This window comes from Lonchura striata, chromosome 2, assembly GCF_050655825.1.
Source record: "Lonchura striata isolate lonStrDom1 chromosome 2, ASM5065582v1, whole genome shotgun sequence".
Taxonomy (NCBI): domain Eukaryota; kingdom Metazoa; phylum Chordata; class Aves; order Passeriformes; family Estrildidae; genus Lonchura; species Lonchura striata.
Genome location: NC_140704.1, coordinates 115,369,060 through 115,394,403, shown reverse-complemented (window position 1 = coordinate 115,394,403; position 25,344 = coordinate 115,369,060). Strand labels below are relative to the sequence as shown.

At 37.9% G+C, this 25,344-nt stretch overlaps 1 protein-coding gene across 4 annotated transcripts in view; it reads left to right on the top strand.

Annotated features, from left to right (window-relative positions):
• The window catches only part of PRKDC (protein kinase, DNA-activated, catalytic subunit), an 80,540-nt gene that overhangs the window by 44,446 nt on the left and 10,750 nt on the right, over window positions 1–25,344 (top strand). For 2 of the 4 annotated variants that reach the window (XM_021536576.4, XM_085573790.1), the window contains exons 53-76: window positions 465–589; window positions 683–832; window positions 1,243–1,416; window positions 2,250–2,348; window positions 3,033–3,243; window positions 3,821–4,010; window positions 4,369–4,584; window positions 5,843–5,955; window positions 6,986–7,117; window positions 8,137–8,316; window positions 11,574–11,782; window positions 12,227–12,365; window positions 12,776–12,964; window positions 13,480–13,704; window positions 14,291–14,399; window positions 15,084–15,195; window positions 16,746–16,935; window positions 18,022–18,196; window positions 18,280–18,470; window positions 20,945–21,125; window positions 21,626–21,786; window positions 23,119–23,330; window positions 24,418–24,505; window positions 25,186–25,329. In XM_021536576.4, coding sequence (XP_021392251.2) covers window positions 465–589; window positions 683–832; window positions 1,243–1,416; window positions 2,250–2,348; window positions 3,033–3,243; window positions 3,821–4,010; window positions 4,369–4,584; window positions 5,843–5,955; window positions 6,986–7,117; window positions 8,137–8,316; window positions 11,574–11,782; window positions 12,227–12,365; window positions 12,776–12,964; window positions 13,480–13,704; window positions 14,291–14,399; window positions 15,084–15,195; window positions 16,746–16,935; window positions 18,022–18,196; window positions 18,280–18,470; window positions 20,945–21,125; window positions 21,626–21,786; window positions 23,119–23,330; window positions 24,418–24,505; window positions 25,186–25,329 — 3,915 coding nt within the window. Of the gene's footprint in view, window positions 1–464; window positions 590–682; window positions 833–1,242; window positions 1,417–2,249; window positions 2,349–3,032; window positions 3,244–3,820; window positions 4,011–4,368; window positions 4,585–5,842; window positions 5,956–6,985; window positions 7,118–8,136; window positions 8,317–11,573; window positions 11,783–12,226; window positions 12,366–12,775; window positions 12,965–13,479; window positions 13,705–14,290; window positions 14,400–15,083; window positions 15,196–16,745; window positions 16,936–18,021; window positions 18,197–18,279; window positions 18,471–20,944; window positions 21,126–21,625; window positions 21,787–23,118; window positions 23,331–24,417; window positions 24,506–25,185; window positions 25,330–25,344 lie in introns of those variants that run through there. The other 2 variants (XM_085573789.1, XR_014953402.1) reach the window with 2 other exon arrangements.

Below are 25,344 nucleotides of genomic sequence, written 5' to 3'. Positions count from 1 at the left end.
AAGTTCCATTATAAGCAGTATTTTGAATAAATGAGCAAAGATGGTGTAAATTTTATCCTGAAGAAGGCTTATTCCTTTGATGTTAGTTACAGGTTGCTGGTTGTTTTTCACCTTTTCACTAAAAATGTCTGATTTTTTACATTCATTCGTTGGAAATCTTCCATACCGAATGAGAAACTGTTTATTATTTATATAAGCACACTAAGCAACTTTACAAAATTAAGGTGTTCCAAACCAATGAAAGGAAGCTTACAAATATATTTTTTAAGCAGGAGTCTTCTGTTTTAGCCAGGCAGAGCAGTACAAGACCGATGAAACACCATAAAGGTTAAGATGAGTTGGCTGGCTTTTCCATAGTGAAATGCACAAGAATCAAACAGTATAGCACTAAAACCATATCTCATTAAGGTGGTTATGATTTTCATGGCTATCCTTGTCTTAATGTCTCATTTTCTCATTGTCAGATACTTGAAGATCCAGTTTATGATTGCGTTATAAAACAATTGAAGCATCATCAGAGCACACAACATGATAAGTTTATTCAATGCTTGAATAAAGTTGTTAAGAATTTTCCACCTCTTGCTGACAGGTATGTTATGATTTAAATGGTATGTTGGCTGTAAATCTAGGGGAATAATAGAGAATAACTTGCTTTTCTTTGTGGGCTTCTGGTTATGTTCAGGTTTATGAATGCAGTGTTCTTTTTGATACCCAAACTTCATGGTGTGATGAAAACCTATTGTCTGGAAGTAATAATGTGTCGGGCTGAAGAAGCTCCTGATCTCCACTTGGAGTTAAAGAGTAAAGACTTTATCCAGATCATGAATCATAGGTAAGTAGTCATGTGGTTATTATGGATAATTCAAGTTTCTTGATAACATATTCTATGCTGCCCACAACATTTTTACATTCAGAAGCATTTATAATTCACTGTCACTTTTTGGTCATTGTTCCCCAAATCTGACCTAATGTAATCTGGGAGTTAAATGGTTAGCTCATTGTGAAAAATGAACAAACACCCCTAAAACATCTTAGGGTGAAACACCAATGGGATGTCAATTTCTTTAGTTTGTAATAGTTTACTTATATTCTTACTCTTAGGCTGAGTGTAAAAGTATTTACCTAAAACCCTTTTTGCAAAACCAAATATTGTTTAAATGCAGACTGATCTTCTGGTTCTCTAGCAGTGATGAGAAAAGCAATGTAACTGGTTTGTTTTTTTTTTTTCCCCTCTTCTTTTAGGGATGATGAAAGACAAAGGGTTTGTTTGGATATCATTTACAAGATGCTGTCTAAATTAAAACCTCTAGAACTTAAAGAGCTTCTGCCTGGAGTGACAGGGTTCATTTCTCACCCATCTGTAGTATGTCGACAGCGCATGTATGATATCCTGATGTGGATTTATGATAATTACAGGTGTGTGTTCATTACAGATACTGTCTTTCAGTGGTTTGTCACAGGCAGAGTGAAAGTTTTTGCAACAGTCCTCCAACTTCATGTCCCTTGGTGAGGGATTTTTCCAGAAGAATATAGTCTGATTTGCCTAACTGGCTCTGGCCTTCAGTGACAATTTTATCACTTCCAGTAAGGTATAAATACTTGGACCAGAACTATGATTTTGCATCACCACAGCAGCATGGCATAAGAGGTCTTCATTTTGATGCTCCAGCTTTTTTTCTTGTTGCTGGAATTTGTAACTAGTGAAAATTATACATTAAAGAAATTACCTTTTCGGTAGAAGATACATTAAGGCACATGGGCATGATCTGAATCACTTAGATCTGGTAGTATAGAGAATGTCTTTCTGTTTGACCCCTTAGAATAGGGTACAGGTACATACTCAGTTTGACAAGTGGGTTGCTGTTGAATTATCTAATTTAGTTGGGTTTTATGTTCTTTTTCCCAAGATAACTCTTTGAAGGGATATTTATTGCAAAGAAAAAGTACAGTCAATCTTTACTCCAGCATCACTTGTGAAAAGAATTCTCTACCTGTTTCTACAGATTCAACCTTGCAAACTTCATAACAAATACCTAACATATAAATTAGCTTATTAGATAATTTATTTTATAAGTAGTGGAGATCTAAGGCATTTTTGGCAAGGAAGACCTCATGTTATGTTGCTATGCCAAGCTGACATTTTTATCAGAGGGCATATTCCTCTTTTTTGTCTGACCATCCTCATCCTGTTATTGTGCTATGGATTGTTTGAGAGAAGTCATTAAGAGCTATTTTTCTCCCACCATTAGTGATCCAGAAAGTCAAGCAGATGATGATTCTCAGGAGATACTCAAAGTGGCAAAAGAAATGCTGCTTCAAGGACTGATTGATGAAAATGCTGAACTGCAGTGAGTAAAGAGTATTGTGATAACTGTCTGAAATAAAAATACAGCAAGTTCTCTTACTTTGTAGCAAAAGAGTTGATTAGAGGTTTTTTTAAGTATTTCAATATAAAAGAGTAACACTAAGATAATACCATTTTCATTTCTTCCAGTAAGTTAATTTACAAAATTTTGTACCATGATGTTGCGCCAAATGTAAGTGAAGCATTTGAACAAATTTCTAAGCTGTGGCAAGGTTGTTTCATTATGTTAAATCTAATTCTGCATTAATGCTCTAGAGTTTTTGAACAAGGAGGACCCTGGTATACACAAGCACACAACAGCAGATTAAAGGTTGCATTTTTAGAAATTCTTCCGGTGAAGAAAAAGATTAAAGAGGAGATCTTGGTGCTTCTGTATCCATAGCACTTCTCAAAAGGAAAAAACTTGGCAGAAACTATTTTTTTGAGAGTAAAACTCTTATATGAGGCACAGAACATAGTAGATGAATGAGGAATTCAGTGTAATTCAATGGAAGATTAATAGTATGGAAGTGTTAGGTTAAGGCCTTAAGAGCTTATTGTTTTGGAGTTTTTTGCTGGTTGGTTTGAGGTTTTTTTTCCCTATTTAACTTGGCTTTTTTAGAAGTCGGGGAGGGGGGTGGTTATGTTTGAAAATAACCAAGAATAACTTTATTCTTTGCCTTTACAGATTAATTGTTAGGAATTTTTGGAGTCATGAGACAAGATTGCCCACAAATACTCTTGACCGCGTGCTGTCATTGTTAAGTTCTTTCTATTCCACCAAGATTGAAACACAATACTTGAGTCTAATCACAAATTTTCTGCTTGAAATGACTAGCAGGAGCCCGGATTATTCCAGAAAAATATTTGAGCATCCTCTCTCGGAATGCAAATTTCAGGTGAACTGTACTATGCTGTCCTTTATGCAACTATGTGACAAATTCTGCTTTTTAATGCAGTTACAGCTTAGAAAAGAATGGCATAATGAAGGAAATTTTTCAGAGTGTTTTGTGTTCCAAAGATAATAGGTGCAGCAGTTATGAGTTGTGCACAGTATCAGACATTTGATGATTTTGTGGGAGCAATAATTGTATTTTTTTTAAGTATATTTAATTAAAATAATATACAAAGAATAGCTGATTTATAGAGTACTGAAATGCTAAAAAAAGAGGGTAGCAGAGAGAAGCACCATCAGCTGGAGAAATACTGTCAAGAAACAGGAATACTGCTGCAAGAACTGTAAATCTGTCCACAGCTGACCAGTCTAAATTAGTGAGCTTTTTTTTACTGAGCTGTTGAGAACTTGTACATGTTTGTGGTTTGTTTGGAGTTTCTTTTCTATATAGTCAAGTTCTTCCCCTATACCTGAGAGAGTGTTTTGATTTCTGGACTGTAATTTCTGCTGTCCTGTTCAATGAAGAAATGCAGAAGGCCTCCATCTTTATTGTTCTACTTAAAATCTTTCTTTGTTCATAGGACTTTGTAGTTGATTCCAGCTGGCGTTACCGAAGTACTGTGCTCACACCAATGTTTGTGGAGTCTCAGGCTTCTCCAAGTACCCACAGGAATTTGTCACAGGACAGATCCTTTTCTCCTTCTGGGTCAGTCAGTGGGCAAGTGAGGGCTACCCAAAGGCAATATGAATTTACACCTACACAGCATGGCAGTAAGTCAAAACCAGTGTTTTCTGAAATGTTCTTTTTTGCTGTAGGAATGATGTAATTTCTGTTGCATATGATTTTTTAATGTTAAAGTGTAAATATTTTTTTTTTCCCAGTTTTTTTTCCTTTTTTTTTTTTTGTGTGTGTGGTATAAGAAAAAAGTCACATTTTTTTTAGTCTCATACATATTTTATGTTCTGCCTAATGTAAAAGAAACACTGTCTTACCTAGCAGCTTAAAATCTGTTCTGCCCTTAAACATTAGGAAATTGTATTTTTCAGTGAAAAAATACCTACCTCATAGATGTTTTCACTTTATTTGTATCTGAGTATATTACAGCTTTTTGGCAATTTCTTGTTATAGGTGGTAGAAGTTCTTTTAATTGGCTAACTGGAAGTAGCATTGACACATTGGCAGAGTATGCAGTTCCTTCATCCTCTGAATCCTTGTCTTCATCCATGCTGTTGGTTAGCAAAAGGAGTGAAAAATTTAAACAAGCAACCTACAAACCAGTGGGGCCAGATTTCGGGAAAAAAAGGTTGGGTTTGCCTGGAGATGAAGTGGACAGCAAAACTAAAGGTCTGTAAGCATTACTGTACAATTTCCATGCAATTGGTACACTTTTATAAACCATCATTGTCAGTTATTTGGCTGGCAGTCCATTGTCTTTGAGACAGTCCAATTGAGGTTCACCCTGAGAGATTTTGTTTCCAGGAGTGTGTGATGATACATAACATGTAAAAAGCTATGATTTTGCTAGGAATTGTAAAATTATGTGTTGCTCATTGAAAGAACTGACTGGATGATAAGCTAGTCAGTGTGATATCTGCATTCCTACCTCTCCCTGAGTGGAGTATGAATATCAGACAGTTCTGACCCCTCTGTTTTAAATTTAACTCTTTAAAGAAGAGATCTCTTTAAACATATTTTCTAAACCATTTCAGCTGTGCTGACATGATCTCCAACATTTTGCAATCTGTCATTAGAAGTTCCTTGCTTTTTTCTGAGAATGCTCCTTCTTCCACCCAGTCAATAAGTGAAAAATATCAGTATTGCTCTGAAGTGATTTAGGATCCTTCTCCCTCTTTAATTGTTGTCTAATTTGTCATAAAAATTTTGACCAAAAGGATGATGTTACGAGTTCAGGCATAGAGCTATAAAAATCAACCTTTTCAGTACCTGAGAGGTGTTTCAGGGCAGTCATGACTAATGGACATATTAATGCAGTTCATATAGAACTACAGAAATAGAGAGATCAGTCTACCTTCTAGTTTGTCCCTGGTCTTTTACCCTGGAGAATACCAGTTACAGTGGTATGTTTTTGTTTGCTCACTCTTCTAGGAAGTGGACTGAGCTGACAGTCAGTTAAGTGGCCTTTCCCCATGACTGTCCTGAGCAAGAGTTGATCCAGTGGCAGTTCTGTAATCATACTTAAAAAATACAGTACCATATTCTTACTACACAATATTTGAATATCTTTTAGCACCCCTTTTTTTTAGGGAGTTACATACTTTCTGGAATATAGTGCAAATGCCATACATGTCTTTGAGAGCTTAAAATAAATCTGGAATATGGGGCATATTTGTTCGTGAGTTTTAGGGTCTTTCCCTCTACAATAATTTAATCTTTATGCCTCATCCATGCAGTTAAAGTCTGTATATAAATGCTTATTATCTCTTCTCCTAAGAGCAACGTAATTTTTTATTGTTGTCTAGCTTGTTGAAAGGCCTTGTATTTACTTGCTAGTAAATACAAAGATGATGTTTGTTTTTATATTATGCTTTTGCCTTAAATCTGAAAGGAAAAGCTGTGGACATGATCATATCTATATCCTTAGGTATAGAAGAACGAGCAGAAATCCTAAGACTGCGGAGACGTTTCTTGAAAGACCAAGACAAACTCAGTCTGATTTATGCCAGAAAAAGTCTGGCTGAACAAAAAAGAGAACAGGTTTGTCAATCCAAATGGGTTTAAAACTTCAAGTCTTGATGCTGTTTGCAGTCTTGTACTTCATCTCTTGTAATAACCTTGTGAAGAAAGAGTAGGTCTAAGGTACTCATTGCTACTTTAAGAGCCTTAGAAGGTTTAATTTGGAAATAATGCTATTTGTGGCCTTTAAGCTAAATGATGTTACTTAGTATGGGTGAGAAAAGAGCTGGATGATAACACTTCCACTACCACTTAAAGTGCATTAAATGATTTTTTGTGATGGGAGTCCCTAACAGTTATTGGGAAGCCCTTTACAGTTGTCATTCTGGAAACAAGGATCCTTAGAGCTACAATACACTGCAGAAATTGTTGGAGAACATTATCCAGTGTCTGAAGGTGAACTCAAAAATGTGGTATAGCTGATGGACTATCCAGAACTGGTTTGACCTTTTAACCTGCAGGAATGTCAGTAATAATCGTTTGCTGAGTGTTTCTCAAGGCCAGAAACTTATTACTTTGTGGGTTTTCTGGTTGTATTATGTACTTACAATAAATCTAAGTTTTTAAGCTCTGTAGCAGTTTTCCAGAGGTTCTTGTTACTAAAAATAACACACGTTATTGTCAAAAAATGCTAACATTTAGTCCCAAGAGCAAAGGAGTCCACGGTTGAGAGCTGCCAATTTGAGACACTCCTGTAATACTCTGCAGATGCAGACAACTGTGTAAACAGAACTTATGTCTGGAAGAACCACACAAACACCTATTTTAGCCCATTTATGTTTACTTGCAGGCTAAAGCTGCCATTTCCTCCCAACCTACAAGAGAGAACCTGTAAATGTGCTCTGTATGGCAGTCCAAAATACAACCAACAAAATCCCCTGTCTTTTAAACACTTCCAGTGATGGTGTTTCCTCCATGTCTGTGGGAGGCTTGTTCCAATGCCTGACCATTCCTTCAGTGAAAAAATTTTCATAATATCTAATTGAAACCTCTCCTGGCACAGCTTGAGGCCATTTCCTAACTATTTTTTAACATGATTGATGCATTTCAGGAGATGCAATCTGAGCTGAAGATGAAATATGATGCCCAGGTTACCTTGTACAGAAGTTACCGAGTGGGAGACCTTCCTGACATCCAGATTGAATACTGCAGTCTCATTGCCCCTCTGCAGGGCCTTGCCCAGGTCTGGCTGCTTTTCAGAGGTCACTTGTGAAGCTTTCTGGTCCTGTAGGGAAAGTGTCATCTAGCCAGGCAATCACTTCGAAAATTTTATTTGTAGTTTTGCAGTCAACCACTGTGATACACTTTCAAAGACTCTCTTTTGAAGGAATGTTTTTCCTACCCCTGTGCTGGTTCAGTGTTCAGAGAAAAGAGGCCTTGTTGTTTTCCTCACCTGAACAGTTAAGGACTGGATACATCAGCTGTTGTCCATTTCCTGCAGGTTCCTTTGCTTAAGAAACAGATGGTGGTCTCTGCAGACATTGTTGCAAAGGACATCTCATTGTTCAGTAACAAAACAGCCATTTCACTTCTCTTATATGTCTGTAATAGACCTGTAAAATACGAATTAATTTAGTGTGATTAAGACTGGACTCAGACTGCTCAGTAAAGCTGATCTAATATTCCAATATTCCTTTTCCTACATGAGAGTGAGTTAGACCAAATTCCAGACCCAGGTTAGACCAAGATGCATGGGATTATGTTACACACACAAATGTGTTTCTGGGTTGAAAAAATGCCTTTAAATCTCAGATGAAACTGTCTGTCTGTACAGACAGTCTGTGTCTCTGTTAGCTGCCTCAATTTTTAGGACTAGGTCTCCTCACACATTGATGTCTTCTTTTTTTTCTGAAACTCACTTCATGGACTGTGATGTCCCTAACATGATATTTGGTATCTGGTTCCTGTAATGGGGGATGTGCGTATGTGAAAATTGCAAATTCCGCCCTCTCCACTGACACTCTGGCCTGAAAATCTTCATTGCCTTGGAGTTTCTTTAAGTAGAAGAGTTAAAATGGGGTTTGAATGGGTAGAACAGTAATTCCCAGCACAGGTGAGATGCATGAGATTCATGCCAGACTAAATAGTCCACTCCCAAAGAGTGTCTAGGTACATGGTGGGTCATACTTTTTAATTTTATTTAATAGTCTGATGCGTCACAGCAAAATTCAGTGACCTTGCTGTTATTGTTGTAATTTACAGAAAGATCCAACATTTGCCAAGCAACTTTTCAGCAGTTTGTTTAGTGGAATTTTTCATGAGGTAAAAAAATCTAAAAACCCTTCTGAGAAAAACACCATTGTCCAGAAGCTGCTGAACAACTTCAATAATTTCCTCAGTATGAGCCTGTCATACTTTCCACCCTTCATTGCATGCATCCAGGTAAATCCTCATATGTGGCATGAAAGTAACTGGATATAAATGTCTCTGTCTGAATGTGTGATAAACCCAGTGAAGGTCAAATACTGTCACCAAAGTTTAGACACAGATGGAAGGAGAATTGTTAACCAAATGGGTATTTCAAGTGACACTTAAGGTGAACAAGGCATTTCATACCTCTGAATTGATTTTTCAAGGTTTCTAGATTTCTGATCTCTAGAGTGGGAGTCACCTTTAATGTTTTAATTGCATCAGTAACAAGAAGAGGTTTGATTACAAATGAAAGCTATTTCAATTGAAGTGGGAATTGAGAACAATTGAAGGGGTTATGTGGGTGTTGTGTTTATCTTCCTGTTTCTGGGAAGTGCTTACTGAGGAATTCTTTGATGTCTTGAGGATATCAGTAGCTGTCAGACCGTTTGTTGTTAGCCTCTTTATTTTTTTCAAATTAGTCCCCTGAAGTAGTTGTCTGGGGATTTTCAGTAATGAAGGAAGGGCTCACCAGAGGATGAGTGTGTGCACCACAGTTGTCTCACTGGGTTATGAGAATATACTGACCTGAAATAGATTGTGAATTTCATCTTTTAACCCAGTTTTCAGGGAGATAAAAAAAACTTGTCCCAGCACCTGTTAAATACCCACTGTCACTGTATTGAATGATTCTTATCAACCGTTTTGATGTTGTGTTGGATTCCTAGGTCTAAAGGAATCTTTTTTCAGTGGCAGCTAATGGTTTCTTTTTTGTTATGTTAAATTTAAATACTCTGTGACAGTAGGTATCATCCTAGGGAACCATCTAGTTCGAACCAGCTTTGTAAGCAGACAGAAACTTTGCTTCTTAGCACTTGTAATTACACATCTGAAAAAATGTAACTTCTTGTTTACTTTTTTTCTGTGCAGCTGCATAAAAGGTCAAATACGATGGGGATTTTTATGGGCTGGCTTGGTATTTTTTGAGCCAGCATCTCACAATAGCTATCTGTTAATATTCCCTCTTGACATTGCATTTGTTGGTTCTGTCTTGATGATATTATTTGTGTTGAATTATGCTGTCTAGACCCTGCTAATAACACTGTTGCATTAGGCTACTTTTTTTCTGAGTAGGCATAAATGACGACTTAAGTAGTAGGTAAGTTAAATTTCATCAAAAATACGGACTTTGTAAGAGCAATAAGAGCATCCCCCTGCCATCCTCATCAATAACAAAAGTACAATATCATGAAGTCCAAACAGCCTACAAGCAGTGAGAGGAAGTTTTTTCCCAGTAGGGAACTGAGTTCACATTGATCAAGAGAGCAGCATGGGGGAGTGTGAGCAAGAACTCAGCAGTGTCAAGGCTTTCATTTGACTCACAAATGTGAGTCCCAGTGGCTTGGCCATTTGGAAGTATAGCTTTTCATTCCTGTATACCAACAGCATAATAAATACTGGCTGATTTCAGAAAGGCTTCCTGCTTTACTGTTTCCTTCTGGTTGTTTGACTTTTTAATCTTCTACAGGTTCATGTCCCATCAGAAGAGTAACTTGGTGGGTTAAAAGAGCTGGTTTTGTCTACTTATATAATGTTAAAATTGACTATGAAGCTCTGGGATTCACTTTCAGGGCAGATTAAGGACCAGCTGAAATACTAAAAGAGGTTAACTCCATGACAAAAGTTTACATAGCCTCCAAAGAGATGCTTGGCCTCCGAAGAACATATAATTGCTTTACAAACATTTTAGCTGCTAGGCCAGCTTGGATGCCATTCTCCCCAATCTCTGAACACATGGTGCGAGTAGACAACGCTCATTGCATATGGAGCAGGGAACATTTCCTCTGCTTTGAGAAGATAAGTGATCAAATAGTCAGCAAAATGCACTAAATAGAGAGATACTTCCTTTGATGTGGGATGATGTCTGTAAATTTTAAGTTTGGGAGGATATTAATTCTTAGCACATAGCCTCACATTTGCACAGTTCTTACACTTTTTCCTGTGGTATGAGAAAGGGCTTTTGGTCTTATCTTAGCAAAGTTGTTCTTAAGGTTTTAGATTGTGCAGTTGTTCACCTTAAGTCTCACTGTGTTCCTGTACCTATAAAAGCTGGCAGTCAAGGAATGTGTCTGGGGTGTGTGTGCAGCTAATTGAAATTGCCTTAACAGAAGCTGAAATATATGTGCTAACTCTTCATTGGGATCTGACTGGTCTGTAACTCAGGCAGCTACAAGAGGCTGTGTTTTTTTCCTCTTTTTCTATTGAGCACAAATTTATTAGTGTGAGAGTCCCAACTCTACAAATTGTGTCGTGAGTTTGCTTATGCCAGGTGCCTCTTCTGTAGTTTTTGTGGTGGTTGTCATTTATCAAATAAGTGTGACTTGGTTGTTCTCAGTCTCCTGTTGCAACTTCAAAACAGTGGTTTCTTTTCACGTAGTATTCTTGAGCATGCTGTGTTGCAAGAATCTGATTTTATTTTTTGTTCTAAAACATGGTGCCCTTTCTTGTAATGAATACTGCACCTCTTCCATGTTGTGAATTTTTTCTTCTGTTTATTTAAGATACTATCTTGACTTTTCTTTAGTGAAAAAGAAAACAAAGGAAAAACCTAACACTGGATTTAATAAACATGCTGCTTTCTTGATTTATTTACCTGTATTTAGAATAATGATTTAAGTATTTAAAAATAAAAAACTTCAACTAAACAAGAATGTTTATCCCTGAAGAAGAGATTATTCTCTAATTGGACTAATGTTAAATATGATAAAAGAAATACTGTCATGTCTTTAAATCAGGCAGGAGTAGATGAGTACAGTACTAGAGGAGTCTTAACAGGAAGCTGTGATGTGCTAAAACTGGCTGAGTGAGTGGATAGAAAGCCTCCAGCTCAGAGAAGACTTCATGGTAAATCATGCCTTTGGCTTATGGCAGGAATGCACCCCTGAATAGGCTAAGTGAAGCACAGCTGCTGTGTAGCAGGCAAAATCCTGCCAACAAACAGAAGGAAAAGTTCAGGCTGTCAATGTGTCCATCTACCTCTCCCCCACTTTCCTTGTGATTCTTTCCAGAGAGTTGTCCCATGTCTTGGAGCCAAAGTATATGGGGTTATTCTGTACTGTTCTCTGTCCAAAGAGCAACAGCACAGATGGAAAAGATTCCAGTTTTCCCTGGGTTGAGAACTTCTAGAGGCCTAACGGCTTATTTCCATTTTAAAGCTTGCACGATAAGAAGAAGCATACCAAATCTGTATAGTTTTACACGAAGTCGACACCTGTTGTTTTATTTTACAGGAAATTAGTTACCAGCACAGAGAGCTACTGGAACTGGACTCAGCTAATGTGAGCACAAGCTGCCTTGCAAGTTTGCAGCAGCCCATGGGCATCCTTCTTCTGGAGCGTGCCCTGATGGCTCTGTCCCCTACAGAGGAGCCCCCGTCCAAAAGGATGCGTGGGAGGACAGAGCTGCCCCCAGATGTGATCAGATGGATTGAACTTGCTAAGTAAATTCTTGTTTGAGACAATTTACTCGCACTTAGATTTGCCCTGTGAAGAACTCTGCTTTTAATGGCTTGTGGGATTTCTTTTTTAGTCTGTCTTTTAGAATTAGATACGCTTTTAATTTCTTCTCACTTAATACTGCCAGTGAGAGCAGTTGGACTTTAAAGCTGTGCACTCTTATGATGCTGTCAGACTGCTGAAAAACATCTTGTTTATAGCTTTTCAACTGCAAGAGTTTCCATAGTTCAGCTATTACCCTACAAGATGAAGTTTATGTAGTTATGTGTTTCTGATCTTACATAAGAAATACTTCCAAAAATTTTCTATTTCAAGCTGGTAGTATTACTGCTTACTGAGTTTTTTTCTTTTTTTTTTAGATAGCTTCTCTTTGCGTTGATATACATCTGCTGAGCTATTTAAAAGGTTTCTCTTTTCAATTTTACTAGGCTCTATAGATCCCTTGGGGATTATGATGCCCTTTGTGGCATTTTCAGTGGTAAGATTGGGACTAAGGAAATTACACAGAAAGCTTTGTTGGCAGAAGCAAGGAATGATTATGCTGAAGCAGCTCAGTATTATGATAAGGTAAAACGACAACAAGATATTTTTGTTTCATAAGTCTCTCATTAGAAAAAAGTGCAATTATCTAGGCAGACAAATAAAAACACATGGGCACACTGCAACCGTGAGAGAGCAAATTGCCTGTGTTCATGGCTTGAGTTATAGTGGGTAAAAATGAAGACACATCTCTAACCTTCTTTTAAAATGTTCACTCTTCAAAAATGTAGGTTTACTGAAGATAGCTACCTGAAATTAATTTATGTATAAACACTGCCAAGCTTGAATTTTTTGCATTTAATATTGCTGTCACACTCTGGTAAATGGATATATATTTTTATGAGAATTAATTATAGTTAAGTTGCTCATGACTTAGAATTAAAACAGATTCTTGGCTGGAATCTGGCACTATTCTCTCCTTCAAATTCATTCCCTAGGCACTCTCCCAAGAAGACTGGCAAGATGGAGAGCCAACAGAAGCAGAGAAGGACTTCTGGGAACTTGCATCTCTGGAATGCTATGACCACCTCACAATGTGGAAGTCTCTGGAGTATTGTGCTACTGTTAATATTGATAGTGGAAAACCTCCAGACCTAAGCAAAACATGGAATGAACCATTTTTTCAGGTTTTTAGAAATTATTTCATTGGTACTGCACCATTTTTATCTCTGCAGGGATGTCCTACAGTATTGAGATTATGGGTGAAAATCAATTGCATTGTTTGAGTTACTTTATTATGGAAAATAGTGGAGAGGCCGATATATATTAAAAATTGAAACAAATACTTCTTCTTGTTCCTTTTGATGTTTAATTTTTACCTCAAGTCTGTGCAGATCCCATAGGATAAAGCCAGCTTTTTCATCTTCCTCCTTCTTTTTGCAAGTCTCTTTTGTTGCTTTTCTCACTTACATTTTTTCCCTATTTTAAGAGTTACCAAAGCATGGATTTTGAAACTGTTTACTAACAGTTTCTTGAGCTATAGGAAAAGGCTGCTGTGATTTGTTAGCAAATAGGAATTTGTCTAAAGGGAAAATATCTTTTAAAAATTAAAAATGTTTTTATATTTATTTGATTTGCCACTGAAAATTTGATTATCTAATATTCCATTCCTAGAAATAAAGACTGTGTTCTCACTTTGCAGGAGACATATCTGCCCTATATAATACGCAGTAAGTTGAAGTTACTGCTTAGTGGGGAGAATGACCAGACTTTGCTAACCTTTATTGATGAGGCAATGAAGACAGAACAGAAGAAAGCCATTATAGAAATGCACTACAGCCAAGAACTTAGTCTCCTGTACATCCTGCAAGATGATTTTGACAGAGCCAAATATTACATTAGCAATGGCATGCAGATCTTCATGCAGGTAATAATGTCTTCTATCTCTGGTATGGTTTTTTTGTGTAAACTGGAACAATGAAACTGCTGTTGTTATTGCCGTTGTTGCTAGATTATGCTCTCAAGAGAAACACTCAGTGTCAGGTGACAAAACTTCTTTTAAATTCACTGCTTGCAATGGTGAAAAGTGAGTGAGCCAGTGGAGTGCATTTTGCTGCTTTAGTTTGTTTTGTTTTGCTGATTTAATCTTTTATACATTTTTCAGATTATTTGTGCAGACAACAAAAATTTTATTTCATTCATCTTTTCAGGGGCCTCCTGTCCCCAGAACAAGATTGCAAAGAGTGTTGCATTGGGCAGTCACAAATTCCATCCATTACTAAGTTTTGATTAGACTGTAGGACTTTGCTCAAACCTAGGATAGGAATCGCAGCTAGAATATGCCTCTGTGCTTGTTCAAAGCAGAGTTGCTCTCTGATTATCAGCTATTAAATTACTTGTAAGAGGTTGGGTTCTAAAGCATAACATACAAAAGCATCAGATCAATAATTTATAGAGCACTGAACAGAACCATGCTTTAAGTTCTGTCTTTGATTCTCTCCCTTTCTTTTCAGAGCTACTCCAGTATTGATTCCTTGTTATATCAGAGTCGAATGACCAAACTGCAGTCTGTACAAGCTTTGACAGAAATACAGGATTTCATCAATTTTATGACCAAGAGAAGTAAAAGTTTTTTTCTTCTCAAGCAATTTTCCTTTTGTATTTAGTAATTGTGGTTTCCTGAACTTTGAAATTCTGAACTGCTATTTGAAGAAGCATAAGTCTGGAATTACTTCTTACTGTCTTCTTGACACTAAGACTTCTACAGTTTTGTAAGATAGGATTGAACCTAACTTTGTGTTCTCTTACAAAGTTTAATTAGCATAACCCTTGTGATAAGCATCTCTTTTGGAATTGCCAGTTAAAGTTTTAAATTAATCTTTTTTATTGGAGTAACTTCTGGTAGTAAATAACAGTTAGCAGAGACAAAAAAAATGGATGTGGTATATAAGTTGCACCTACTGACGTAGGCCTGAAATACACATTTATGTGCATAAACCAAATTGGATATTAAATTTAGTTAATAGTTCCACTATATTCCAGCATGTTTATATGTGGAAAGGAAACTACCTGGTGATGATCCCCGCTGGCAGTTCACACAGCTGTCCTTACAGAATCCCCTGTGCTTCAGCAATAAATAAAAGTGATATGATGATCACTAAGTGGCATTTTTCAGGCAAGCCCAGAAATGCAAGTAGGTTGCTTAATTGCAGTGTTCTGGTTTGAATAGTAGACTATATTTTGTTTAGCCCCTTTTCATGCTGTCTGGCTTCAGATTAATTTAAAATGTTCTCAATTGATTTCTAGGTAACTTAGCTTCAGAGGCTTCCCTTAAGAGACTTCTCAGAACTTGGACAAGCAGATATCCAGATGCTAAAATGGATCCTATGAACATCTGGGATGATATCATCACAAATCGGTAAAATTGCATTCTTGGGTTAGCTTAGATTCTGTCTGCCTCTTGAGTTCCAGGAAGTGCTTTTTCTAATGCTGCTTGTTTTTGTATGGGAGGGGTTTGATCCAATGTGTGACTTTTTATTTTCTTTTTTAACTGTGGTAATAACTTTCTCAGTATAACTGGGGAGTTTGTGTGACTGACTTGTGGTGGGGAGCAAAAGGAAGTTGAGAAATGACCAGGGAATAAATTGTATTTTGATAGGGAAACATAGATATTAGTTTAGTAATTTTCTTGCATCAGTGACTATATGCACTGTGTAAGCCGGCCCATTTCAGCAGCTCTTGAACATATTCACTTGTAATTGAGTAGATTAGCTTTATTTAGCTCAATGAAACACCTCCCAAAAGGCCAATCAGTTATGACTAAAAATACTTGGGCAGTTCCAAAATGAGGTAGTGTACAAAACAAGTCCAGCCCTGTCGCTCTCAGTGCTTCACCTGTTTATGGGAAAGTTAATGACCGCTGTTTTAATTGGAGACTTCTGTTGTGCAGCTGTTGCTAGAAAGAACAAAGGTTCTCTGGAGACTCCTTTGGATTAGCTTTGAAGAAACTGAAATGCTTTTTGAAATTTGAAATTTTTCTGCCCTTCCCATAGTGTCTGTCTTCATCCCAATTCATCCTTCCAGTGAAAATCTAGATTAGTCCTCCTTTCCTGTGTGATAACTTCTTCAGTAGCTCTCCTGATACATACTGTGCTTTGCGATTTATTTTGTTATCTTTTGGTGTCAGGAAAGCATGGCTACAGAACAGCTTATTGCAGTTCAATATTAGACAGAATACATGGCACGGCTTACTTCTGAAAAAAGTCTCAAACTTTTATGACTTGAAGGGTTGTCAGGGTTTTAAACACTTTATGTGCTTTTTGAAAATTTTTGTCTCACCTTAAATTAGTAACCAAGGACATACCAAGTGCCACTTCAGAGTGTGGTGCTGTCCTCTGCTTTGAGTAACAGTCTACATAATAAGATGTGCTATTAAATTAGAAAGGATTAGTTGTGGAGTAACAGGATTCAGCATTGATTCATGGCAATTGCCTTTCAAAAGCTGAGTGTGGTTGCTGATCTGTTCTCCAACACAGATTTCAATGTTGGCATGTGTTGATGTGATAAACATTTGAGTACCAGGTTGACATAAAATACAGCCTGGCATTCACACTAAATATTTGAGACTCCTGTTTGTTTACATGTCTGTGAAGCTGGAATGCAAGTTATGGCTTGGTCAACTTAGAGACTATAGCTTGCACAAAGGAACTAACAAAAAATCTCACTCTATAATGGACATTTTCTAACACTAATTGTGTCAGTTCAAGATCCTGAATGCTCTCAGGGTCAACATGATCCCTGTTAGGAGTGTCCAGACTCTGAGACCTGTGTTTAGGCCTGCTAAATGTGATAGCTGTAGCTTGACATTTTCTATTAGCTTTGTTTGCTGTTAGGCAGATCAACATTTTTGAACATTCATTTCCTTGAATGTATACCAGAGTAATCTATATCCCTGCTGTTGTTGTGCAGGTGTTTCTTTCTTGACAAACTGCAGGAGAAACTTCCTTCTGATCAGGCCAATGACAGTATGGAGGTGGATGGAGAATACAGTGCTGGTGACCAAATGGAAGTGGATCAACAGAGTGAAAACATTCACTCAATGATTAAAAGCTGCAAATTCAATATGAAAATGAAGATGATAGAAAGTGCCAGGAAACAGGTGAATATACTGTCTGATAGCTTCCAATTTGCTGAGAAAATACATAGAAAAAGCTGGAAAAGCCTTTTAGGTGGTATTTGGTACCCTTTTGCTGGGGCAAACCTTGTGTCTTTTCGACCCTGCTGTCCAGGACATTTTGAAAGCTCAAGTCAGTTCCACAATGAAAGAAAACAAAAGGATAAATGTTAATTACGAAGTTGATTATAACTTGTCATTACTGGAAATGTGTCTGAAGTCCCCTTTGATCCACAGATGGTTTTGGACACTCTAAAGGGCAGATAAAGTATCTGAAATGTTTCAGTCTTTAACTGAAGGGATGCTTGCAATCAAGCATTATGCTTCTTATTTACAAATAATTTCTCCTGTACAAGAGAACAAATCTAATTCTGATGGAATTAGTATCATTTACTTCTATCAGCAATGCTGGATTTTTTTTCACAGTTTTCATTACTGCTGTTAGTTAACACTAACAAAGAACTGAAGTTAAGTGACTTAGAAATTTTGGGTTGAATCTGACTGTCGAAATGACTGAATCAGCCTTTTTGATGATGGGCTTTTGGTATTTCAAGGTTGAGACAAGATGGATCCATCTCCCATCTTCTAAGATGCTGCAGAAATCTGCAGTCATTAACAAGGGTTTATTTTAAGCAATTTTATAAGCAAATATAATATTATTGCTTTGTTGACTACACACTCTTGAAGGAGTAAGTGAAAAATAAGTTTTCCTTTAATGTTACTTTTGTGAAACTTCTCATCAAAACACAAATATAAGTAATTTTCTTAATGATATCTTAAATCAAGTTGTGTTTCCCGTATGTGTTTGTACTGTAGAGCAGTTAAATGCTTCATGCAGCTGGAATGATTTTCTCAGTTGTTTAAACCTCTGTTCTTCTCTTTTGCTATTCAAACTTCTCCATTAGCACAAATATGGTTCTTAACATGAGACCCGGCAAACAGTGAGCATCTCTTTGCCTTACTGTAACTTTACTTGTGTTACTTAAAGCTTCTCATCCCTAATTTGGTTGTGGGCAGGTTTTAGTTCCTCTTCAGATACATGGTCTGAGAATTCTCTTAATCTGAATACAGAACAGCTTTGCTGTGGCCAAGAAGCTCCTGAAGGACTTGCGCAAGGAAGCCAGAACGAGGGAGGACTGGCTGGTGAGGTGGAATTACGCCTATTGCCGCTTCACTCACAGCAGCGGCCGCAACCTGAGCTGTCCTGAACGCATGCTCGCAGTGTTGAAAACCATCTCCCTGCTTGGTAACAGCCTTTGCTTTACCTGGTTTATTTTACAAAGTTGCTTTGTTGTCCAGTTGCCAACTTTTATTTTTTAATTCCAACAGAAGATACCAAATCTGACTATCTCAGCAAGAACGTAATGGCCTTCCGAAACCAGAATCTTCTTCTGGGTACTACGTATCACATCATGGCCAATGCTCTTAGTCAGGATCCAAGCTGTCTTGACCAAATTGAGAAAGAAAAGGCTGGAAAGATATCACTAATATCAGGAGAAAGCCTTGAGAACCCTAAAAAGGTAAATGAGAGGGGAAGATATTTTATTAATTTCAGTGTCATTATTACTACAAATTACTACTTCAGTAGGTAGTGATGGCTATGGATAGATACAGAGCATGTGAAACCTGTCTGCTATTTGCAGTGATTTGTCCCACAACACCAGATAGAGAAAGAAATGGCGGAGGGAAAGCAAAAAACAAGGCTGATGTTGCTGTTTCTTCCAGGTTTTGCTCTCCTGGAGTTTGGCATCACTCTAACGTTTCTAAATAGGAGAATGTTCTTGTGTTTCTCTGTACCTGCATTTTGAGTGGAGAGGGGAGACATAGTCACACCATCTGTATGCACAGTGGTGAGACAAATCTTGAGATCCTGAAAGAATGCCTGGATTTCAGCTGGGCATTTGTGACCTGCTTCATGCCCCAGACTGTTGTCTTTGATAAAGATAGATTTATAATATTGATACTTACTTTATCTAGGTCATTTTAATGAAGAGAAAAGTGGAATTTTTTAAGGCAGAGCACATGCAGGTTGTCTTTGCCTATTTTAGGTAGGTGTGCATTTGAAGAATACAGCACTAGACTGTGCTGCAACAAAAATAATATTTGCTGTCAGTTGCCCCACATGCTGTGGCATTGACTTCTTGTCTGTCAAATGGATTAAGAATTTGAAGTACCACTGCTGGCTTACATCTGCTAATTTCTAAAGCCACCATGAAGATGCTTACATATGGAATCATAGAATGGTTTGGGTTGAAAATTACCTTAAATATCATCTAGTTCCAACTTACTTGCTATTGGCAAGGACACCTTTCACTAGACCAGGTTGCTCAGAGCTTCAACCAGCCTGGCCTTGAACACATCCAGGGATGGGGTATTCACAAATTCTCTGGCTAACCTGTTCCAGCGGCTCATCACCCTCACAGCAAAGAGATTCCTCCTAATATCCAATTTAAATCTACTCACTTTCAGTTTGAAGCAATTACTCCTTGTCTTGTCACTACATGCTCTTGTAAAAAGTCCCTCTCCATCTTTCTTGCAGGATCACTTCAGGGAATATGAACCATATTAGTATAAAACAAAAAAAAGTTCTTAATTTGTGTTTTATTGTTGTTAAAATTAAAGCAGATGAAAAAGAAATTCCTACAAAAAAAAAGGTTTTAAATTTTCAGGTGTTTAGAAATTCAAGCAAAAGCTTGAACTTCATTTATTAATTAATTCTTAAGAGCATTTTTCTTTAGGCAATCTAAAGGATGAGTGTCAGATGAGTAAGATTGCCATAGTAGGGACTTCTGAAAGATTAAGAAGCTTAGCCTTATTTTAGCTTAGTATTAAGCAGCACTCTGACCCTGGTAGTCTCCTTCTACCTACCTGACTATTTAATTTTAGTTGCAGCATTTAGTGTGGCCAGAAGGGCCAGGAAAGGGATTGTCCTGCTGTGCTTGGCGATGGTAAGGCTGCACCTCAAATCCTGTGTTCAGAATTCTCTACAAGATTCAGGATTTTTACTACAAGAAAAACATTGAGGGGCTGGAGCATGTCTGGAGGAGGGCAGTGGAGTTGAGGAAGGGCCTGGAGCACAAGTCCTCTGAGAAGCAGCTGAGGGAACTGGGATTTTTTTAGCCTGAAGTAAAGGAGGCTCAGGGAAGACGTCATTGCTCTCTTCAACCACCTGAAAGGAGATTGTAGTGAGATGAGGCTTGGTCTCTTCTGCCATGTCCCAAGTGAGAGGGTGAGATGAAATGGCCTTAAGTTGTGCCAGTTAGGTTCAGATTGAATATTAGAATTTTCTATTTTTTAATGAAAGAATGGTCAGGCCTTGGAGTAAGTTGTCCAGGGCAGTGGTGGAGTCACCATCTCTGGAAGTGCTCAAGAGGCATCTGGATGTGACACTTTTAGATGTGGTTTAGGGGCAGTTGTGGTAGTGCTGCATTGGCAGTTGGACAGATGATCTTGAAGGTCTCTTTCAACCTTCATGTTTCTGTGATTCTGTAAAGAATCCTGTCAAGTCACCCATTGTGTGAGCTGCATTAGAAATGTATTATGAATATTACTATATTTATAATAGAAAAAAAGGTATCAGATTTAAAATAGTTTGATGCATGCTTTTTGAATACAAGTGTAGCTGCTATGCAGATGTTTTAGATATGTCTTAATAGGAAAAAACCCTGAAAATTTTATTATATTTTCTGTTAACGGTTTCCTAAAGTTCCAGTAAAAAACTTTTCTGCAGTGACAAAAATTGCACTTTACATATCCAAAGGCTAATCTAAGTTTATGTATTCCCATTTGAAAACTGTGGAAACTAAAGTTCTGGAAATCACTGCTAGAAATAACATCCCGATTTTTTTCCTATATATCAGCTGCTTGGAACATCTTAAAACAGTTAAAGTTTTATCTACTCAAGACTTACAACAAAGCTCTAGTTTCAGAAAGGATTTTTCAATGCTACTTTAGCACTAATGTGTGTTTTTTTCCTCTTATGATTGAATTTCAGGTGCTGGCAGGTCTGAACAAGAAGGCTTTTCAGTGTTTCATGTGTGCTGTGAGGAAGTCTGAAGAGGAGGTGCAGTCCTGCTCCGCAGACCATGTGGACATGGTGGGAGTTGCTGATGCATACATGACTTTGATCAGCTTCTGTGACCAGTATCTGCGCAGGGAAGAGGAAGGCTTGCTTGGTTAGTCAGGCTCTCTCCTAAGGTTGTGGGGTGTATTTGGGACCCGTAAGCTTTTGCTGTACCCAGGAGATCTCAGTGAGCAGCTTGAATTTCAGTGGAGCAGTTTGACCTCCAGTTCAGCATTATTTGTAGCCTCTTTTCACCTCCACTGTTCCTGCTACCTTTGGTACTAGTGGATCACTTGTATCTCGCTCTTACTTGTGATAAATATATCCAGCAGATGCTTCCCTTGTTCCTTCCCAGACCACAGCAGCCTTGTCTTTAAAGCAGGCAAGATACCAGCAGTGATGCAGCTTCCTGATAAAGCTAATCCTTACAGTCCCCAAATACATGTGTTGCAGATGTATGCAGTTCAAACAGATGGGAAGGAGAACAAAGTAAAAATACAAAATACACTTGATAAAAAAATATCAAATTGTAAAGATTAATGTTTCAGATGATCAAAGACATGGAACAAGTGATGGTGTTTCTGGTAATTCTTGTTTAATGTCTCTTGGCAGAAATTAACACTGTGGATCTGCAGCAGTTCCCAGCTATTGTGGTGGAGAAAATGATAAAAGCTTTAAAACTGAATTCCAGAGAAGCCAGGCTGAGATTTCCTAGACTGCTCCAAATAATTGAAAGATATCCAGCAGAGACATTGGGTCTAGTGACACGAGAGGTTAGTTGCTTCAATTTTTCTGGCAGCAAATGCTCCTGTAAATCAAATTTTTAAAGGTGGAGGTGGGATACATAGAGAGGTTAGACTGGTAAGTTTTGCTTCAGGGAAATCAGATAAATTTTATCCCATCATTGTTCTTTGTCTTTTCTATAACTTACTGAGTCTAATTAATGTGGACAGAAAATTTTTCTTAGAAACATAACTTTTTATCATTATTTTGATTCCAAATGTTTGTTTGAGAGTTGCTGGAGAACAACTGTGATATGCTTTGTCTTTTTTTTTTTCCTTCAGAGCAATCTAAATGGGCTGACGAAGGTGGTTAGCATTAGGGTGAGGAATGTATCTTATTCCTGCAGACTGAGTTTCCTGTATGCAGGAAACCAGCAGCTTTTCCAGACTCATTCCATGTCACCCACCTTTCTCTGTCCTTCTTCACTTCATAGATTACTACAACTTTGTCTCCTTTTGTATTTCCCACTTCCTTCTTTCCTTCCTTCCACGACCTGTCTCTGCATTGCCATTCCATGGCAGGATACCAGGAGCCTTCCCTGCTGTGGTGGGACAGATAAGCTGGGACCTTCTCTGTGACTCATGCCTGTTCCTGCCTTGGCCTGCCTGTCTTTCCAAGCCCATGTCATTGTGCTGCTGCTCCCAGAGCAGCAGGCCCTTTGAGAGAAGGAACTCGAATGAGGCAGAAATTCGGGTTAGTTATCCCAAGGAACTGAGAGAATAGCAGAAATGGCTGAGGTGCACAAGGTGTGGCCATGGAGAAACCAATAGTTCAAACAGTACCTGACACCAGCTGACACATCTCAGTCAGAAAGGGAGTTCACCAGGCATTTATTTAAATAAATAAATTTAAGTCTGATCTTAAATTCTGTTAGAAGTGCTTAAAGATGAACAAAGGACAAAACTGTGATAGGGGTTTGTGTTCCCCTTCCTGGCATTTTTTACTCAAATCAAGACTTCAACCTAATGGTGTTGTAATTGAATTCCTTCCAATTTTTGAGTTGTTTGTATGTGATGATCAAAAATTATTGTATTGCATCCAGAGATGAAAGCCACAAGTCTGAGTGTAAAGCCTCATATTGATCAACAGGCTGCAAATCTTTATAATGGAAAACCTATTAAGCAGCAGTAGTGGTGGTAATAGTAGTAATAGTTATAATTAAATCTGTACTTCACTGGGGGATGTTTTACACACTAGTGGACATTCTCTGATTCCTTTTCACCTTTCTCGGTCAGGCTGCACCAGAGAGCAGTTTTTTTGTTTGCTATGTTTGTTATTTTTGAGGAAGACCAAAGATGAAAGCAGTGTCTGTGTTTTTGCAGCTTTCCTCGGTTCCCTGTTGGCAGTTCATTGGTTGGATTAGCCAGATGATGGCACTACTTGACAAGGATGAAGCAGTAGCTGTACAACATACTGTTGAAGAGATTGCAAATACCTATCCCCAGGCACTCATCTACCCTTTCATGATCAGCAGTGAAAGTTACTGCTTCAAAGATACTGCATCTGGCTGCAAGAACAAGGAGTTTGTAGAAAGGTGAATTTGCAATTGGAGTAGCTCCTTTGTGTGCTTTTTTTTTCAGGAGTGGACAGATTCTTTAATTTTTCCTATGCAAACCCTTCTCTTTAGTGAGCATGAGAAGTATTAGAGGGTAGTTTTGAGTTTTTGTTTAAAGACACAGAGAAATGCAATACATCAGCTCTTCAGTGTCAGACATACTCAGATTGGTGGCACAAAATTTTATGAAGTGTTGGGAACATATATAGTACCCAAGCTGTTAAAAGTTAAAAGTTTTCCCAAGATAAAACAGACCACAGAGAGGCAACCCCTTTTTCTTTGTAATTCTGTGGTATTGAACACTTATCATCTTTCTAATACCAAGAGGAAGCATCTATATTTAAATAGAATAGGCACTCATATCAGACTTCAGAGAGGGCAGTGAAATGGATGCAGGTTCACTTGGGAACAGCTTTTGGCTGTGATGTTCTCTGCTTATCCACTGTGAAACATGCAGCTTCTCTTACAAGTTTTCCCTTGTCCCTTTTGGCATGCAGTAACACTTGAGTTAATCCCCAGGCAAAAATCAGTTTCTATCAGACAATGCTGTAGAACCACTCTTAAAATTTTGGGTGGTTTTTGCCTTTTTCTCAAATTTGATAAATTTGCTGAATAAATAAATTTGATAAATTTATGAATAAATAAATAAATTTATAAATAAATAAATTTGATACTTTTTCTCAAATTTGATACATTTGCTGAAGAAATTTTTGCTTAAAATAAAAATACAAAATCATGTATTTCACAGACAGTATCACCCTTCAGTAACTTTCATGCCAGGGCACATGGTCTGGTCAGTGTCTGTGTCTGTTTCAAACATGCTTTCCACTCACCCACCAAATTCCTATTTTCATAGTGGGACCTATAATTAAAAAACTGGCACATTTAATCAACATATAAACAGTCATGCAGCCCAAGAGGGAATTCCAAGGGAGTCTTACCTAGCTACACCTGAATTGTTTTGCCAGATTCTTGTATGTAGCAGACAGTCTAGATCATTGCTTATCTGCCGCAAGGTGGTGATGGTAGTTCCTGTTGCATTGTGATGCATTCTTTTCTTTGAAAGGATCAAGAATAAGTTGGATAGAGGAGGAGTAGTTCAAGATTTTGTTCACTCGCTGGAGCAGCTCTCTAATCCTGTAATGATTTTCAAGGTAAAGTGTATTTTTTCCCTGCTTCCCCTTCATTCCTCTCCCTTGTCCAGAGGAGCAAGTGCTGGGTGGAGCCTGACACAGTTCAGTTGACACCACAGCCACAGGAAGTGGTTCAACCCAGCACCAACTCAATGATGATGATGATGCTGGGGTGCTGTCAGCAGCTTTCACTGGTGATAGACTGCCTCACTTGTGCCAGCTGCATGTCCTGCTTCAGCCCTTTTCAGCTTTCCCCTTCAGGAAAGCTGAAAGTGCCCTGCCCAGTGGTCAATCTTACCATTCTGAAGCCCTTACAGAATTATCATTTGTGGCCATCTTTATAGTTTTGGACTACTTGTGTTCTTATGCCCTTTCCCTGCTGGGCATCCCTATCTATGTTCTGACTTGTGTGTCCAGACAATTCTTGTCCTGTGTTTTGTGCCACTCCTGGCCTCACAGAGGCTTTCTTAGCACTAAACAATGTCGTAGCAAACATAATTATCATAATCAAGTAGAAACATTTTATCACGACACAGAATGAAAGGAAAATATTTCCACAGACTTTTGGTGCTCTTTTTTTTGTCAAAAGACACATAATAGTTGACTATTAGTAAATACAGTAACCCCAGTGCAATCTGAGTGGCCTACTGAGAGCAATGGTCAATAAATCTTTTCTCAGTACTCATGTGTTTTCTTTGCAGGATTGGGTTGAGGATGTCAAAAATGAGTTGTCAAAACCTCAGAGGAACAAAAAGAAACTTAAGGAAATGTATGAAGGAATGTACAAGAATTTGGGAAATTTGGAGACTCCTGGCCTTGGATTGATGAGGAAAAAGTTTATTCAGGTATATGTGGTTAGT